The sequence below is a fragment of the Myodes glareolus genome, chromosome 7 (assembly GCF_982192425.1).
Source record: "Myodes glareolus chromosome 7, mMyoGla1.1, whole genome shotgun sequence".
Lineage (NCBI taxonomy): Eukaryota > Metazoa > Chordata > Mammalia > Rodentia > Cricetidae > Myodes > Myodes glareolus.
Genome location: NC_142032.1, coordinates 99,363,963 through 99,380,990, shown reverse-complemented (window position 1 = coordinate 99,380,990; position 17,028 = coordinate 99,363,963). Strand labels below are relative to the sequence as shown.

Below are 17,028 nucleotides of genomic sequence, written 5' to 3'. Positions count from 1 at the left end.
ATAAGAGTTGCCGTGGTCATGGTGTCTCATCCCAGCAGTAGAAACCCTAACTAAAACAGAGTTATATCACCAACCCTCTTATTATGTTTTATTTGGAAAAGGCCTTGCTATGTTGCCCAGACTGGCCTTAAACTCATTCTGTAGCCCAAGCAGCCATCATTGGCTTGGCGACCCCTCGGCTACCCAGTCTCTCCAGTAATTGGGATCCCAGGCCTGTGCCACCAGGAGCAGCACTACACCCATTTTGAAGAAGTCATGGAGAGCAGGATGTCGATGATCAGAATAAAACCTCCAGTTTGGGGCTGGAGAGATGGCTCAGCAAATAGGAGTACTAGTTTCTCTTCCAGAGGACCCAGGTTCAATTCTCAGCATCCACACGGCAGCACCCAACTGTCTAGTAATGCTGGTCCCAGGGGAGTAGATGCCCTCTTCTGGCCTCCACCAACACTAGGCATATACGCAATATACGGCACAGTACACATGCAGGCAAAACCCCCAAACACATAAAATAAATAAAAACAAACACCTCCACCCACCCAGCTAGAGTTTCAGGCTTTTTTTTTCCCTAAAGCAAACCAGCCTCCAATCTCAGCTGATTTTGGAAGGGAATAGATTCTCAGCTGAGATCCACTGTTACAACTCTAACCAGGTGGTTGTAATGGAGCCTAAAGTTTTGGTTGGCACCTGAGCAGAAAAGAACCAAGCATTGTAACTTCTATGTGGGAAGCATCTACTGACCTCTAGGGTGCAAGCACCATGGAGGGTCAAAGGGAAGCCAGACCGCTCCTACCAGCAGACTGCATGAGGTGCCATGGTGTGGGAGGTCCTTCTGCATTTGTGTTTGGTTAATGAATAAAGAAACTGCTTTGACCTTTTGACAGGGCAGAACTTGGGGGGGTGGGACACACACACACACACACACACACACACACACACACGACAGAACTGAATGCTGGGAGGAAGAAGGGCGGAGTCAGAGAAGTCATGGATCCTCCACCTGAGACGGTTGCTGGTTAGAATCCACTACCACGTGGCAATACACAGATTAATGGAGCTGGGTTAAACTAGTATGTAAGAGTTAGCCAATAAGAAGTTAGAGCTAATGGCCAAACAGTGTTTTAATTAATACAGTTTCTGTGTGGCTATTTCTGGGCTAAGTTAGCCGGGCAGCCGGGACAAACAAGCAGCCTCTCTATTCAACAGAGCCAGGCCCCAGAAGAATCTCCCAGAGACTGGTTGTATACATACACATCACTGTTGCAGTTTTCAGAGTCATTCCTTCTGTCCCCAATCTGCCACTGACGCACACCTCATGTTCTTGCTTTCTCACTTTGCCTTCACTCCACTTGGGTTTAACTCAAGGCAATGAAATTGTGACAGCTGATTTCTACCAGAACCACCCAGAGTTACAATTTGACGCCCCCCCCCATAGAAGAGAGTCCACAGCAACTCCAAGCCATTACACTTTGAATAGCATAGCTGCCCCTAAGCGCTAGGCTCCTGATACCCTAGGACCAGTTGTGGTCAATTTGCAAGTTAGGTCAGAGTCTTAGCTCTCTTACATGCTATGCATACTCAACAGTTTCTCTTCCTACTCTGGTCCTTTTTTCTCACTGTGTGTAGACTGGAATACATCATGTTCTGGGCTGGGAATGTGGCTCATTTGGTAGAGTGTTTGTCCAAAAGACACAACGTACGGGGTTTGATCTCAAGCATGGCACAAACAGGGCATGGTGGTGCAGCCTGTAACTAGCACTGGAAAGGTCACGGCAGTAAAGTTAGAGAAGTTCAAGGACATCCTTGGCTAAATGGAAAGTTTGAAGACAGCCTAGGCTACAGGAGACCCTGTAAGAAAAGGGAGGATGAGGGGGAGAGGAGGGAAGGGACAAGGAAGGAAGGGGAGGAGGCTCAGAGGAAATAGAAGAAATAAAAGGAAAAGCAAGCAGATACAACCTGTGGTTTGGATTAGAAAGCCATCTATGTATTGTGCTTGCTTCCCAAAGCCTTGTTTGAGCTTGTGAGTCTCAAAAGAGTAGTTGCTTGAGCAGGAGAGATGGCTCAGCTTTTAAGAGCTCACAGTGCTCTTGACTAGGATCCATGTTTGCTCCCCTGCACCCACGTCGGGCATCTTATAACTGCCTGTAACTCCAGCACCAGGGGATTCAATTCCTCTCACCTATGTGGGCACCTGCACTCATGTGCACATACCCATACACATTCCTATACATTCTAAAATGATCACAGCCATACACATTCATATATGTTCTAAAAATAATCACACCCATGCACATTCCTCTATGTTCTAAAATGATCACACCCATACACATTTCTATATGTTCTAAAAATGATCACATCCATACACATTCCTATACGTTCTAAAATGATCACACCCATACACATTCCTATATGTTCTAAAATGATCACACTCATACACATTCCTATATGTTCTAAAAATGATTAATACGTATTTTAAAAAGAGAGTTGCTAGCTTTTCAATTCAAATAAAGAAGACTGTTTCACAATCAACACCCCATGATTCATGTGAAGAAGCCATCTGGTTTTATTAGAATGAAAATGGAGAGGTAGCTGGGCTGCACTGGGCTAATTCCCATCAGGGCTTCTTCTTATTGACTACAGCCAAGGATGCTGTTTACTCTCTGGGGCTGAGGAACCACTTTGGCTGCATTCAGTTTGTCTATACTGCTGTAGCAGTACAAATTGGGCCCATGGATAAGGTATAAGCTGGGACCTTTGGAAGAGCATGAGTTGGGACCAAGGGACTTGTCCAAACATAGGGCCCCATCAATTTTCTCATGGGGCCAAGAAAGCTCTGTCCATATTGCCTGAGCTCCTGACTTCAAGTCCAGCCACCATAGCCGCCGTCCTGGAAAAAATAGACAATACACTTCACATGGCTTCTATATCACAAGGATCTTCATTTAGCTTTTCTCATGCCCTCCGGATCATCTATGCCATGAAGAGTTAGCAGAAGACCCCTTAGCACCCAAAAGCTCCTCACCTGCTGTGACATAGAGCCTGGAAGAACCAGGGCAGATAAAGGTCGAATCCACAGTGTCAAGGCTGATCCCAGGAGGGCTCCCGAGTTCCTTCTCCAGCCGCTTTGGATAACCACTTACTAGGGTATTGCCTCCTTTTGCCAGGAAGACATATACTTGAGTGCCCTAGGGGACAAAGGAGAGTGATGAACATAGACCTGTAGCCTTGTCCTCCTTTCCATGTTAAACCTCACTCCCAATACACACCTGGATCAGATAGACTTTCTCATCCCAGGAAAAGGCAGCATCTACTGCCGAAGGCCCCTGGGGCCAATGATGAGCAATGGGCCAGCTATGCCACCCATCACGGCTGCTGTCCAAACGCCAGTAGTGGGAGCCTGTGGGATATCAAGAGGTAGTATGAAAGCTAACGCAGTGGAAGGACAAGCCAAGGGTGCAGGATTGAGTCGTGAGACGGAAAGAATGCATGCCAAGGCCAAGCAGAATCAGGGAGAGTGAGAGCAGAGCCATGCTGGGGACTGTGGCTCGACTGAAACTGGAGTCAGCAGGCCGGATAGAGAGGCAACCAAGGAGAGCAGCCGACAAGACTTCAGCAGGCTGGATAGAAAGGCAACCACGGAGAGCAGCCGACAAGACTTCAGCAGGCCGGATAGAGAGGCAACCATGGAGAGCAGCAGACAAGACTTCAGCAAGTGCGTGTGGTGTATGTGAGTGAGGCATATGCACATGTGCATGGAGGAGGACGCAGGCACTCATGCATGTGTGCAGAGGCCACAGGAGGATGTCGGCTATCCTTATCAACCATTCTCCCCTCTCCCCACCCCATTCTCTTGAAAACCAGATGGCTCACTGACTCTAGAGCTAGGCTGGCAGCCAGCAAACCCCAATGATTCTCCCACCTCTGCTCCCCAACAGTAATGGGGTTACATGTGTACACCCTGGTTTACCTGGACTTTTTCATGGATCCTAGGGAATCCAAACTCAGTTCCTCACACTTGAGCAGTTAGCATGCTAACTCACTGAGCCATCTGTCCGATCGTTTGGTCTCACAGTAATGGACTAAAAGAATTAAGACTCCCACTCACCTCCCTTCCCCTCACTGCTCTCTAATTATGCTTGTGTTTCTGTCTTCCATTGAAATTGTTCATCAAGGTCAGCACTGTCCTCCAAATCTAACGGTTAAGTTCTACCTCCTGGCTTTTGGCAGCAACTGACTGCTCACCAAGCCTTTCTCCTTGCAGGCAGGGTCTCAGTTCTCATGCAGGTTATGGAGCCACGGGTGGCATTCATGAACTTCTGATCCTCTGCTAGAGATCTCCAGACTTGTGTGTATGCTAAGCAAGCCTTCTGCCAACTGAGCTACATCCCTAACCAGTCCTTCTTCATTAAACATTCCAAAAAAGAATCTTGGTTCCGACAATTCCAGACTTATCCGGTATGCTGCTTATCTTTTTGACTATCCTTTTTGGTCTTATATCTAAGAGATCTGAGTTCCTGCTTTGTCTTCTTCCCTTCTCTAAATACCTTTGGCTCCCTCGGGGGGCGTTCTCACGAACACCATCCATATGCCGAGGACGAGCCTGACCTCTTCTCCACTCAGAACGACATTTCCTTTGAACTCTAGACTCAAATTCAATTGTCCACCTGACGCATTCATTTGGTCCTATTTGGTACTCCAAGCCTAGCATGATCCAATCACTCTCTGCCCTCCCAAACATATCCCTCACACACTTACTTTGTGTTTTCCCCCAATGATCCCACATGCTTACCATATATGCATACTCTCCTGACACTTACATGTTCTTACTATGACATGTGTTCTCAGCCCAGTTATGTATAGTCACAACATGTGTGTTTCGTTGCAGCTATATGTGTTCATTAAGATGTGCATTCATGTTGAGAGGATCCACTCTCCATGTAGCTATATATTTCTCAGTAGAACCTGTTAGTCACAACACGCTATATTTGCTCAGGATTAAAAAGGTAATTTCACTTTTCTGGGCCCTTGCCATTTATGCCACTCTGGCTACATATATCTCAGGTTGGATGTAATGTGGTTGTTCCCTCCCCATTTTGTAGATATCTTCAGTGTAGAGAGTGCCCCATCACTACCTGCCTGAGGAGTCATATGTCCCCAAATATCATGAGGTGGCTTTTATCATCTGATGACAAAGGACAAGGGATGGGTCTCTTCATTGGACATTCAAAGTAAAAATCTCCCTGAAGCTACATCCTAAGGGTCTGGAGCACAGAATGCTTCTTTTCTGTTCTTTGCAGTGGGAACATCTCATCCCTAAGTGATGCTGAGTCCAGAGACCAGGATGTAAGAACTAAGCATCTTGGAACTATGGGTTCCTGAATAAATGAAGGAGAGCCAGTTACCCAGAAAGGCACGTGCGAGAGCAAACGACACAGGGAGGCACAGACACGGGCAGATCCAGAGAGCAAGCGAGCCAGGAGTCTCAGGAGACATGCAAGAGCAAGGGATACAAGCAAGCATGGACACACCGAGTCCAGAGGACTCAGCAGCGCAAGGGAAACATGAGAAATTGCTGGGATAGAAGGGTCCCGCCAAGTACACAGACAGGGTGCCCCTGAGAATCAGACAGGTAGAAGATGTGGAAGGAAGGCTGGACAATCAAAGATAAGGCTGAAAGTACGCATCTGAGGGGATGGGAGTGCAAAGTGAAGGTGAGGTGCAGGGACAAAATACAGGACATGGTGAAGAAAGTGCAGGGGTTGTGTAAGAGAAGAGAGGTACAAGAAAAAGAGCCAGGAGGCTAGAGGTGGGGAATTTGGGGTCGTCTCTCACCACTGAAGGCATAGGTGGCACCACGGTGGTCAGACATTAATGCAGTCAAGCCGGGATCTTGGCTACAGCGTGAATGCATAGGATGGGTGCTATTCGTTGTATTTCTGGGTCTACCATGGCCTGGAAGAGAGGGAGGGAGGTCGGGGTTAGAGGATGTTCTGCTGATGAAGAGACAGCCAGGGTTAGTAGGAATATGGGCTTCCCCTGTCTGCGGATAATAGGAGAACTCACTCCTAAGATGTTAGCATAGAGAGTTAAGATGGGAAGTGAGCATATGAGGTCAGCAAGCTCAGCCAGCATGGATAAATCCCAGTAGGTCCCAGATGCTGGGGCGTTCTCGCTCACCTCTGCCAGGGCAGGACATGAAGTAATCACGGGCATCCAGAGGGTATCTGGGAGGCACCTCTCCTGAGACGGGGTTGAAGCGCAGGAACTGGTTGCCCTGGAAGCAGTAGTAGCGTTCAAGCCACCGCAAGGCCGCGGTGCAATTCCCAACAGCTGGCCAGGAGCGTTCCTTTTTGGTTCTTGTAGCAAAGTCCCAGAACCACTTGCGGTTACCTATGACCAAGAAATCAAAAGCAATTCAACGAGGCTGGGTTATGCTCACCTTGGGCCTGCACTGGGGTCCAGGACAGGTAGGATACAGTGGGTGGGGGCTACATAGAACAAGCAAGCATAGCAGGAAGGCAGCTGAAGAGAGCGGTCACACATCAAGGTGCACATGATCAACCCAATGATAGAAAGAGTCGGGAGAAGTCCAAGGAAGAGGAAACAAACTGAAATGCGAGGTAGGAGTTAGAAAGCGGACAAGAAGGGAAGCTGAAGGCAAATTCGGTATGCAGGGAAGAGTGTGCAGTTTCTGGAGACAAGGCCAGGGGATGTCAGAAGTCCAAGCTGGAAGGTCAATAGGGCTTTGGTCATGGTGAGATGTTTGCATAAGGCCAAGGAGCAAAGGTCAGCCCCAGGGTCACGAGGAATAAAGGCGAAATGTTAGCCCAGTTACCTTTACTAGAATGACTTCTGCCCCTCACTCTACGTGACCTCTAGCCTGTAACAGGCTTTCCCATTTCCTCCATATAAAGCCAACAGTGACTCTCCCACCATCAGCATGGGCACCATGACGCCATGTATGTTCTTGGACACACCTTGGAAGAAGAGGACGCCTTCACTCTGGCATTCTCCATGGTGGCACTCCACAGCTGCATCCAGTGGGTATGGGATTCCAGGGAATTCTTCTTGGAGCAACTTTGGATATCCATTTTCCTTCTTTTCAGGAGGGTATACCCAGATTTTGTCTCCCTGCATTCAGAAACACTCTTTTCGGAACTGTTCATCTCCAGATACATTGCGTGTGTATGCACTTAGGCTCTATTGCATTTAGACAGCATCTCCTCACAGTTCCGTGCATTTTCAGTCTGTCGGTGGAGTACACCATTTTGCCCCTAGTACAATACTCTCAGCCAACAGTCACCAAACTACAACGCATACACATCTGTCTAAGTATAACCAGACACTCCTGTGTTACACTTAATTATAGCACTCTTAGTTTTGGCAAGCACATCCACAAGTAGGTATCTTCTAACCACTCACCCATTCACATATTCATTTGCCCATTTATTTATAGATTCATTCAAGAGGCACATAGTGAATAACTATTACAGGCTGAGCATTATGAGAAGCACTGAGCATCCAGGGATAACAAGCGCCCTGGAAAGCAACTGCTACATCCCAGCCATTCCGTTATCGAGGTGAAAAGCATGCAAACAGCACATTGATAATATAGAGGAATGTCTAGTTATGTCTGGAAGAGTCCCAGAAAATTTTAGCATATGACCGAAAGATGAAAATGAGTGAGAATTTACCGGGTGGACAGAGGACAGCAGCATAGAGAATCCTAACAGGTACAGAGTACTCAGAAGACTTTGTGTGACCTCATGTGACTGGTACACAATCAACATGGCAAGGGAAGAAAAAAAAACCAAAACAAAACCAAACAAAACAGAAAAAAACAAGACCAGCTCCCTCAGACCCACGTGCACCTAGCATATGGCAAGCAGGTACATGTGGCAAGCAGGTACATGGCGGTACATTTGCTGAAACAGGAAACACAGGCGAAAGGTTGCTTTGTAAAAATGATGCTTAATTTAGGAGGCTGCTGGATTTGGGGCAGCTGAGGAAAAGCTAAATCAAATATTTTTCAACAAGAAAATGGAAAGAGATTTCCAAAATTCAGAAGAACAATCCAGATTTGGTTTGTAGAGCACAGAGCCCTCAAAACCAGGGCAGTGGTTGGAATCACCCAGGGAGGATGCTTGGAAAGACTCAGAGTGGATCCCCAAACAACAAACATTTTGGGACTGATTGGACTGGGTAGGATTATGTCACCTTTACACAAGCTAGGAGTTATCTGAAAGGAAGGGACCTCAATTGAGAAGATGCCTCAGTAAGATCCACCTGTAAGGCATTTTCTTGATTAGTGATTGATAGGAAGGGCCCAGTCCACTGTGTGTGCTGCCACCCCTGCACTGGTGGTTCCGGGTTCTATGAGAAAGCAGTCTGAGCAAGCCATGGGGAGCAAGCCAGTAAGCAGCACCCCTCTGTGGCCTCTGCATCAGCTCCTGCTTCCAGGTTCCTGCCCTGTTTGAGCTCCTGTCCTGACTTCCCTTGTTGATGAATGTCGATGTGGAAGTATAAGCCAAATAAACCCTTTCCTCCCCAACTTGCTTTTGGCCACAGTGTTTCATCACAGCAGTAGTGACCCTAATGAGTGAGGACACTGGTTAAGAAGAGGGAGTGGAAAGAGGTTGAAGAGGAAATGAAGCTGTCAGTCCCTGTCATCCCAACCACACACACCCTTAGGCAAGTTAAGAGAACTTCTTCCTATGAGCAGAGAGGTGGGGCCGGGGCTTGGGGCTTCATGAACACAAGAGTCAGTGTGTTTTATCAGTGTGTTTTATCCTTTGCCCTCTTGGCCAGGTGCCACTGTGTTGGAAACAATCTGCCCCACATATAAACAGAATCATATATACAGGATCATAGACGTTAAGGAAAGAAAATTGCCATGAGTTAGGAATAACAAGGCCAGCTAGAACTAGATTAGGTATGAAGAACGGCCATTGGATATTGGCCTTTCCTGCCCACAGGTGCGCATGCTCGGTCTCTCTGTCTCTCTGTCTCTGTCTCTCTGTCTCACACACACACACAGGAAAATAAGGCACAGGGAGAAGAAACTTTGTACCTACTGGTAAGGGTCCTGCCGCAGTTTGAATGTGTCCTTCAAGGTAATATGTTTGTTCCCATGCAACAGTGCTGGGAGGCAGAACTTAATAAGATTAGTTCATCAGGGCCTAGCCTCGCAAATGGCTGAATGTCATTACTGGCTCAATATGACAATGGGAGCAGGCTACTTAGCATAAGTGTGGGCCACTATAAAAGCAGATTTGGACCCTTCGGCTCCCTTGTGCCTTCTTTCTTTTACCTTGGTGCCATCTTTCTATAGGCTGTAAGAGAGCATGAGTTCTCTTGCCAAATACCAGCACTATGCCCTTGGGCTTCCCAAACTCCAGACCCACAGGCCAAGGAAAATACTATTCATTAAAATCATCTAATATCAGGTATTCTGTTGCGACAGCAGGACATGGACCACGTTAGGCTCCACACCAAGGACACTTGAGGGAGCAAGGATTCTAAGCTTGATTCAAGCCCTTTCCGGCCCAGCTCTTTCCTAGACCCCACAGTACCTTGATCAGGAAGACACTGTCGGGACCACGGCGGAATGCAGCATCCACTGAGCTGGTGGAGTTCTTCCACCTCTCTGAGATTAATTCCCGGACCCCTGCATGGCCCCTCCACACGAACTCCCCTGAAAAAAAAAAACCAACATTCTCTGAGGGCTCCAGAACAAACCTTTGACTGATTGAGATAGTTTCAAAAAACTGCTATTGATATCCTCCAAAAACCCCTGAGCCCTCCCACAGATGAAGACACCCTCTCAAGGGATCATGCCTGGAGGCCCAGATACTCCAACCTTTGTCTCTTTTAGACAGACGTATCCATGTAGCCTGGGCTGGTCTTGAATTTGTTATTCTCCTGCCTCAGGTTTCCTAGTTCTGGGAAATTTACATATTACTAGCATAAACCAATATGTTTAGCTTTCTCCTACCTTTGAAGAACAACATGGTTCCATTGTGATCCAGGGTGGTAGCATCAAAGCTCCAGCCATCTGAGCAGCGCTCTGGATTGGAAGAATATCAGTTAAGATGATAAAATGCGGAGACAGAGAAGACAGATGCAGGGAATTGGGGCCTCACCGATTACATCTGAGTCTGGCTTGGTTGCTCTTTCACCAACATTTTCGGCAACAGTCTCACGGGCACTAAAGAGAACACAAATAGATATTTGGGTCCACTGGGTGCTACTTCTCTTCCGTAGCTCATGACCCAAGCCTGGAAACTGGCCCCATCACACACAAGCCCAGATCACAGTCCTCCATTGCTAATTCCAGCTTTACTCACGAAGGAAGAGGGTTGGCAGCAGTCAGGCACCAGCATAGGCCCAGCAAACCTAGGGTTACTGGTGATACCACTGTCCTAGTCATGACTTGGTCGGAAAGGCCACAGACAGCACTGGGAATGAAGCTAAACTTATATAGAATTGGTAACAGCACCACCCCCATTTCCAACCCTATTGAGAAAGATTTGACTTCCATGACTATGCCAATATTGGCAGATGACATCACAGCAAATAAGGTCGAAGTCTAAAAAAATCCAAGATTCTCTCTTCCCAGCACTAGCACCCACCCCCTTTGGCAAATTTCCAGCTGTGACTAGCCCACATACTGACAACAGCTGTAAGTGGTCATAAGTCAGAACAGGATGGACGGCTACCTTCCTGAGGCTGTTTATCTCTACAATGGGAAAGGGAAGAAGAGGGGAGAATCAACCTTCTTTGTATACTTGAGTATCAAGTCCAACTCAACTAAAGCCTACGGCAACTAAACAGACCACTGCTGAAATCCCTGCACACGCAAATGAGCTTCCTCAGAAATATTCAAGAGAACCTTTCCCAAACATCAGTCATGGGGGCCTGCTCTGGGGGTACCCCAAACCTTTACAGCTTTATCTCTGGACTACTGGTTTGGAAATATTGTCTCATTACCACCAAATAATCCAAACCCTGTCCCAAACTCAACCCCTGAGGGAAGGCCTGACAGAAACAGGGCCTGAAGAGAAGGCATTTTTTCCCCCCTGTTGTCTCTCTCAATAATTCCAATTTAGCAGGAAACACTTTATTTAACTCTTACACTGAGCTGTAACTAGGACTGCATGGTTACAACTGATTTTGGTACAATGTTGCCGTTTCCATATGTGCTTTCTGGGCCAGTTTTTCTGACCTCCCAGCCTCTCCTTTTCTGTATGTCACCTACCAAAAACTTGAAATTATTTTTCCAGCTACATATTGATTACTTTTTGTTAGTTTTGTTTCTTAAGCAATCCAGGGTTTTCCACACTCCGGGAAAGCACTCTGCCATTCCCAGCCCTGTTCTTGTTTTGTTTTCACTTTGCTGACCTGCTTTTCCTCTTTCTATTACATTTCTGAGAATTTCCCCTCTTCCGAAGCAAGTGGACATTAATAATGTGGGTACTTTTATGGCGGGTACATACTGAACTTTAGGGGGCTTGTCACTGTCCTTTCTCTGGTGGTCCTGTTTTTCTCCCCAGTGTTTAGGTCCCACACCTTTCTCCCTTCTGAGATATCACCTGTCATTTCTCATACCTGCTATTCTCATCACTCGCTAGGATCTCTTTCAAAGCCGGCCTCATTTACACCCAAGATTTGCTGCCAGCTCAGTAGAGAATTATAGGTAGTGCCAACTATGCTTTAGACTAAGTCTCCCAGATCTCTGCTCCTTAGTGATCCTTCTTACTTGGTCTTATGGTCCTCCCATCCCTCTACACAACCATAGCAGAAGCCTGAGATAACCCAGTCCTTCTGCTCACGCTGAGCACAGCTCTGCTCCTCCGACTAGAAAACCGGAGTTCTGGGAGCTCCGGGGCATGACACCGGGCTCTGCCATCACACGCAATGTCCTCTTCTGACTAACAATGAACATGTTTGTTAGTGTCACTTCTTCCTTATGACTCAGCAGGCAAAGATAGACTCCCAAAGGACAAAGGACACAGCTCCTACACCTGAGGTCTGCCACCCACCTTCTCCCATGGCAGGGCATCTCTGGCTGGATCTGCACTGGCAGCTGGCACTCCCAGACTCCTCTCTTCCTTCCTCACAGCCTCTGATACCTTTATATAGCCCTTCTGGGGATCCATTACTAACTTGTAGGCCAGTCTCCCTCTGCCTGGCAGAGTCCTCTAGAGAGATATACCACTAGATGCTCATTTTATATGATAATAAATGTATGGGCCTCTTCCCATACAGCTCTGGGCCCCTTCATGCCATCCCTGGATCCATCACCTGCCTCAGAACAGTGTTTCTGGCCCTTTAATACTGTTGTTTCCTAACTTGTCTACCACTCATTCATCTGGTGGCTTAAATGCAATGCCAGAACATCCAGGGACTGACTAGGCCTCAGTATTTCACAGCGAGGCAACACAGATGAAGACCAACTTCTAGACAAAGACTGAGGCAGAGAATTACATTCATTTGCGAACTCTGGGCTGTGAATTTGTCGGCAACTTTGGTGCTGGTCACAGATCATGAGTCACAAGGTAACTCTTCTCAAGCACTCAACACAGCGCTGACCTTGCTTTCTATCCTCCCACCAGAGGTGGCCACCTCTGCTTGTCCCCAATCCATCCAGCTCTCCTCCTGCCCGGACCAAGAAACTTGCCCATAGTTATGCACAGGCGCCCCCTGGAGACCACAGGCACCAGTGCACTCAGGCCTCCAACCACAGGCCAGAGGCTGGGAAGATTCCCTTCCTGCTGACCGACTTTCCATGCTTACCCTACCACTTGTAACCCCTAGCTACAAGAGCTGAGGGGCACATCCTTTTCTCTGCTCCCTTCTCGTCCTCTGTAATCCTCCACTGTTCAGAGGGGACACAGAGACCTCAATCTCCGGCTTGATTTCTGGGGAAATTAAAGCTCTCAAAAATACAGTCACTTCCTTTTTGGTGCAATCTTTTCAAGTCTCCCAACCAACAGCTTTTTCACTTCCTGCAGGAAAGACTGAACAGAGGCCAGCAAAAGCCTTGATATCCTCGGGCATTGCAAGGCTCTATATTTAAGCTGAGCATTGACCTCATTATCCCTTGGGACCGCTATGTCCAACCTGCCCTAAAGCTAATCTGATTTCAGTCATTCCTCCTGGGGCCACTGAGTCCTCTGTGTGCTGGGCCAGATGCTTTCACTGTGTACCCCAGAGCAGGCACTGGGTTCTCCCTCTCCTGTGGTTAGAAAGCTTAGGAATAACTTCAGGCACCTAAAGAGCTCACAACTCCCAATGGGCCCCTCCAAAAAGAACATTTTCTCTTGCTTTATAATAGATCTTGGGAAGAGCCCCTTCCTTTTATTTTGTTTCTTATTTGTACGTGTGTGCCTACTTGTCTGGGTGTGTACTGTGTGCAAGCAGGTGCCTGAGGAGGCGGGGGTGGGGAGGGTTGGAACCTGGAACTGTAGTTCCAGGCAGTTGGAAACCTCAGAATATGGGTGCTGGGAACCCCACTCTGGTCTTCTGAGACATCTCCTCTGTCCCTAAACAGCCCGTTTCTATCTCCCTATGAGTAGAAAAGAATTTATTCACATCTACTTATATTTGCTGTTGTATCAAGCACTTACTGAAATTTCATTTAATTAAATGTGCTGTTTTATTCCTGTGGTTTGCAAGTATTTATCCTCTCCAAATTCATGTACTGAAAGTCTACTCCCCAATGAGGCAGAGGTGGGAGGTGGGAACCTATGGGGAAGGTTTTAGGGAAAATGCAGTTATAAAAAAGTGCTCTCTCTCTCTTCTGCCATATGAAGAGCAACCCCTCCTCCCTGGGCACCCAATCTACCAGCACCTTAGTCTCACACTCCCTGGCCTCCAGACCTGTGAGGATACATTTCTTTTATAATCACCCATGCGGATGTTTTGGGTTAGCTGTACAAATGGCTAAGGCAAAACTGTTTGTCTTGTTTTATGATTGAGGAAATCAATATAGATATCTTAGCCAAATCACAATGTTAGAAATTGATGGAGCCCTGATTTAAATTCTGGCTTCCTGATTCCAAGATGGGCTCCTAAGCTTATGAAGCCCCTGCTGCTAGGTACTTAGTAGCTCTTCTCTAGCGGGAGGAAACCCAGATTCATAACATTTGCTGACTTCTAAGGTGTAAATTCTTCTACCACAGGTGATCAGGCTGCCAAACGTTTGAAATACAGTAGGGGAGACTTGTCTACTGTATGGAGTCTATGTGGTCTTTGTACTCCACAGACGTAAAGAAACTCAGGGCACAAGTAATGTAAAATAAATAGTAAGTGATGCTTTTGAATATTCTTCAGTGTTCATTTTAAAAAAGATTTAACTTTAAGGTTATAGTTCAACATTTTTTTTTTGGAGATAGTAGGTAACCCAGGTTGGTCTCACACTACAGTCTCCTGACACTGAGCTCAAAGGCTTGTTTGGTTTTGTTTCAATAGCTTTTTGAGACAAGATTTCTCTGTGTTGTCCTGGCTGTCCTAGAACTCACTCAAAGCAGACCAGGCTGGCCTTGAACGCAGAGATCTGCTTGCCCCTGTCTCCCAAGTGCTGGCATTAAAGGTGTGTGCCACCACCACCTAACAGCTCACAGGTTTGTGGTCATAGATCCCAGAGAAACCTCCATGTTCATCAGCACGGAAAGGTTCACAAACTTTTGCAAATACATATTTTTTAAAAACCCTATATGCACCCTTAAACAAAACAAAAAGCCTGGGGATATAGCTGGGCATGGTGGAATCAAACCCCACGACTTTGATTCCAGCACTGAAGAGGCAGGGGCAAGAGGATCTTTGTGAGTTCGAGGGCAGCCTGATCTCTGTCGGGAGCCATGGTGCCTAGCTACAGTTTAATGACTGGTTTTTAGAAACCAGGTCTCAAAGTCCCTGATAGCTTTTGTGAGGCAAGGACGAAGGAGCTACAGAACCCACTAATCATCATACTATTTAATTGTGCAGAGAATGTCATTATTTTTTGGTACTGGAGAATTAAATATGGAGTCTGGTACACACTAGGCAAGCATCCTACCAGTGAGCTATACAACACCAACCCCAAGATAAGGGCTTTATCTGCTTTTTCTCCCACAGATGTATCTTCAGCATATGGAACAATGCCTAAAATACTGTATTACATAAATATTAAATGCTGTGAGTTCTGCTTTCTAATTATACATAAAGCCTGTATACTTACTTCTGCCCCCTTACTAGTACACGCCCCATGTTTTTCATCTTCCCACGGAGATGGCTTCCTCACTTCTGTTCCTCTGTGATCAGTCTGATCTTCTACACCATTTTCATTATCTTGGTGCTCTCCAAAATGATACCTGAAGTTACCTGTTCTTGCTTAGAAGACTTATTACATATTCCAGCTTTGTCACACCTCACCACCCCTTCACCTGGCCCCCTTTTGAGGCAGGCTGGCCTGGAACTTGCTATGTGGAGTAGACTCTCAAATGCATAGAGATCCAACTGCTTCTGCCTCCCAAGAGCAAGGATTGAAGGCGTGTGTCACTGCCTGGCTCTTTTCTCGTTCTTATACTACCCTCCTTAAAAACACACATCTGAACTGAGGAGCCTTCTCTTTTACAGCACACCTCACATATCAGCTTTTTTTTGGGGGGGAGGGGTTGTTTTAAGACAGATCTGGCTATATGGCCTGGTATCATTGTGTAGCTCAGGCTGGCCTCAAACTTAAAGCAATCTGCCCACCTTAGCCTCCCACATGCTGAGAACTCAAGCTTGTAAAGACAAAAGTATACATTGTTTTTGTCTTTTGGGACAGAGTCTATGTCGTGGAACTCTCTATATAGACCAGGCTGGCCTGGAACTCACAAAGATCCTCTTGCCTCTGAAATTAAAAAGTACATAGGTGCTGAAATTAAAAGTACATACCACCATGCCCAGCTATGTCTCCAGTTCCTATTTATTTGGTTTTTAAGGTACACTAGGATATTTAAAGATACAGATTAACAAAAAGTTTATGCACCTATTCCATGCTGATGGTCGATCTGGAATCTGTTTTCTGTTTTAAAAGTTGTGCTAAACATTTGGTGCAACTCTTTTCATATTTGTCCAGCGTGCTCTAGATTTCACACCTAGAACTGGGAGGGAACAGTTGATTTGAAATGCCAGGTCTTCCACAGGAGCAGTTTAGAGATGTTAACACTTTCATTTCCGCTGATGTCTCCTCCCCGCCACTCTTGACACCAGTTCATCACCATGTCACCCCTCCCTAATGCGCAAGTTCTTCAGTGGTTCCTGTTACACAGCTCAGCTCTAACTCTTCAAATCGAGTCTTTTCCTCTCCCCAACCAATTTCTTTCTGAAGCTACTTTGGCCTCCTCCAGATTCCAAACCCATCAAGACCTCCATTCTCAGGAAATTCCTGCTTTCTTTACGTAACATGGTTAGTCCCTTATCCACTCTGCTTCTTCGGTAGGCTCCTGATGAGGACAGGCCTCCCCCGTTTCCCCCCATTTAACACTCTTTCTGTTCTCATACTTTCTCTTCCCTTCACACTTGACCTCAAGTTGTCATTGCACATGTAGCTCTTTGTCCTGACATGTTGTCTTTCCCTAGGGATACAGGCCATTTCTATCTATCCCATTGTTCTTTCTGGCCAATTGTCCTGAGTAGTAAGTATTCAGCAAATCTTTACTAGATGAATGAGCCTGTGGAACATGCATAGCCATAGGGCAATGGTTCTCAGATTGTGGGCTGCAACCCCTTTGTGGGTTACATATAGATATCCTGCATATGTGATAATTACATAACAGTAGGAAAATTCATAACAGTGGGGAAATTAGTTATGATGTAGCAACAAAATAATTTCATGGTGAGGGGCCATCAGAAATAAGGAACTATATAAGGGTCTCAACATTAGGAAGGTTGAGAACCACTGCCATAGATGAACAAGCAGGACTTGAGTTCATGTAGGACCACAAAGTGACTTTCTGGTTTGTCCTGACAAAGGATTGGTAGTGATGCCCCATGTATGTGAAG

General features: G+C 46.5%; 1 protein-coding gene across 1 annotated transcript; it reads right to left on the bottom strand.

The window, feature by feature from the left end:
* Window positions 1-2,536: 2,536 nt before the first annotated feature.
* On the bottom strand, window positions 2,537-10,504 carry Hpx (hemopexin). Its single transcript, XM_048427668.3, has 10 exons — window positions 10,344-10,504; window positions 10,140-10,204; window positions 9,992-10,063; window positions 9,570-9,691; window positions 6,975-7,128; window positions 6,175-6,387; window positions 5,830-5,949; window positions 3,264-3,394; window positions 3,020-3,182; window positions 2,537-2,884 (listed from the first exon to the last, which is right to left on the bottom strand). Exons 1-10 carry the CDS (start codon window positions 10,502-10,504, stop codon window positions 2,625-2,627), a joined length of 1,461 nt encoding a protein of 486 aa, XP_048283625.3. The 3' UTR covers window positions 2,537-2,624.
* Between the last annotated feature and the right edge of the window lie 6,524 nt (window positions 10,505-17,028).

Excerpts from the sequence above, each read along its gene's own strand:
- Hpx (XM_048427668.3), bottom strand. The coding sequence starts at position 10,504 with ATGGGGGTGGTGCTGTTACCAATTCTATATAAGTTTAGCTTCATTCCC. Across the intron at positions 10,064-10,139 it reads GCCAGACTCAGATGTAATCG|AGCGCTGCTCAGATGGCTGG; the intron begins GTGAGGCCCCAA and ends CTTCCAATCCAG. Across the intron at positions 3,183-3,263 it reads AGAAAGTCTATCTGATCCAG|GGCACTCAAGTATATGTCTT; the intron begins GTGTGTATTGGG and ends TTTGTCCCCTAG.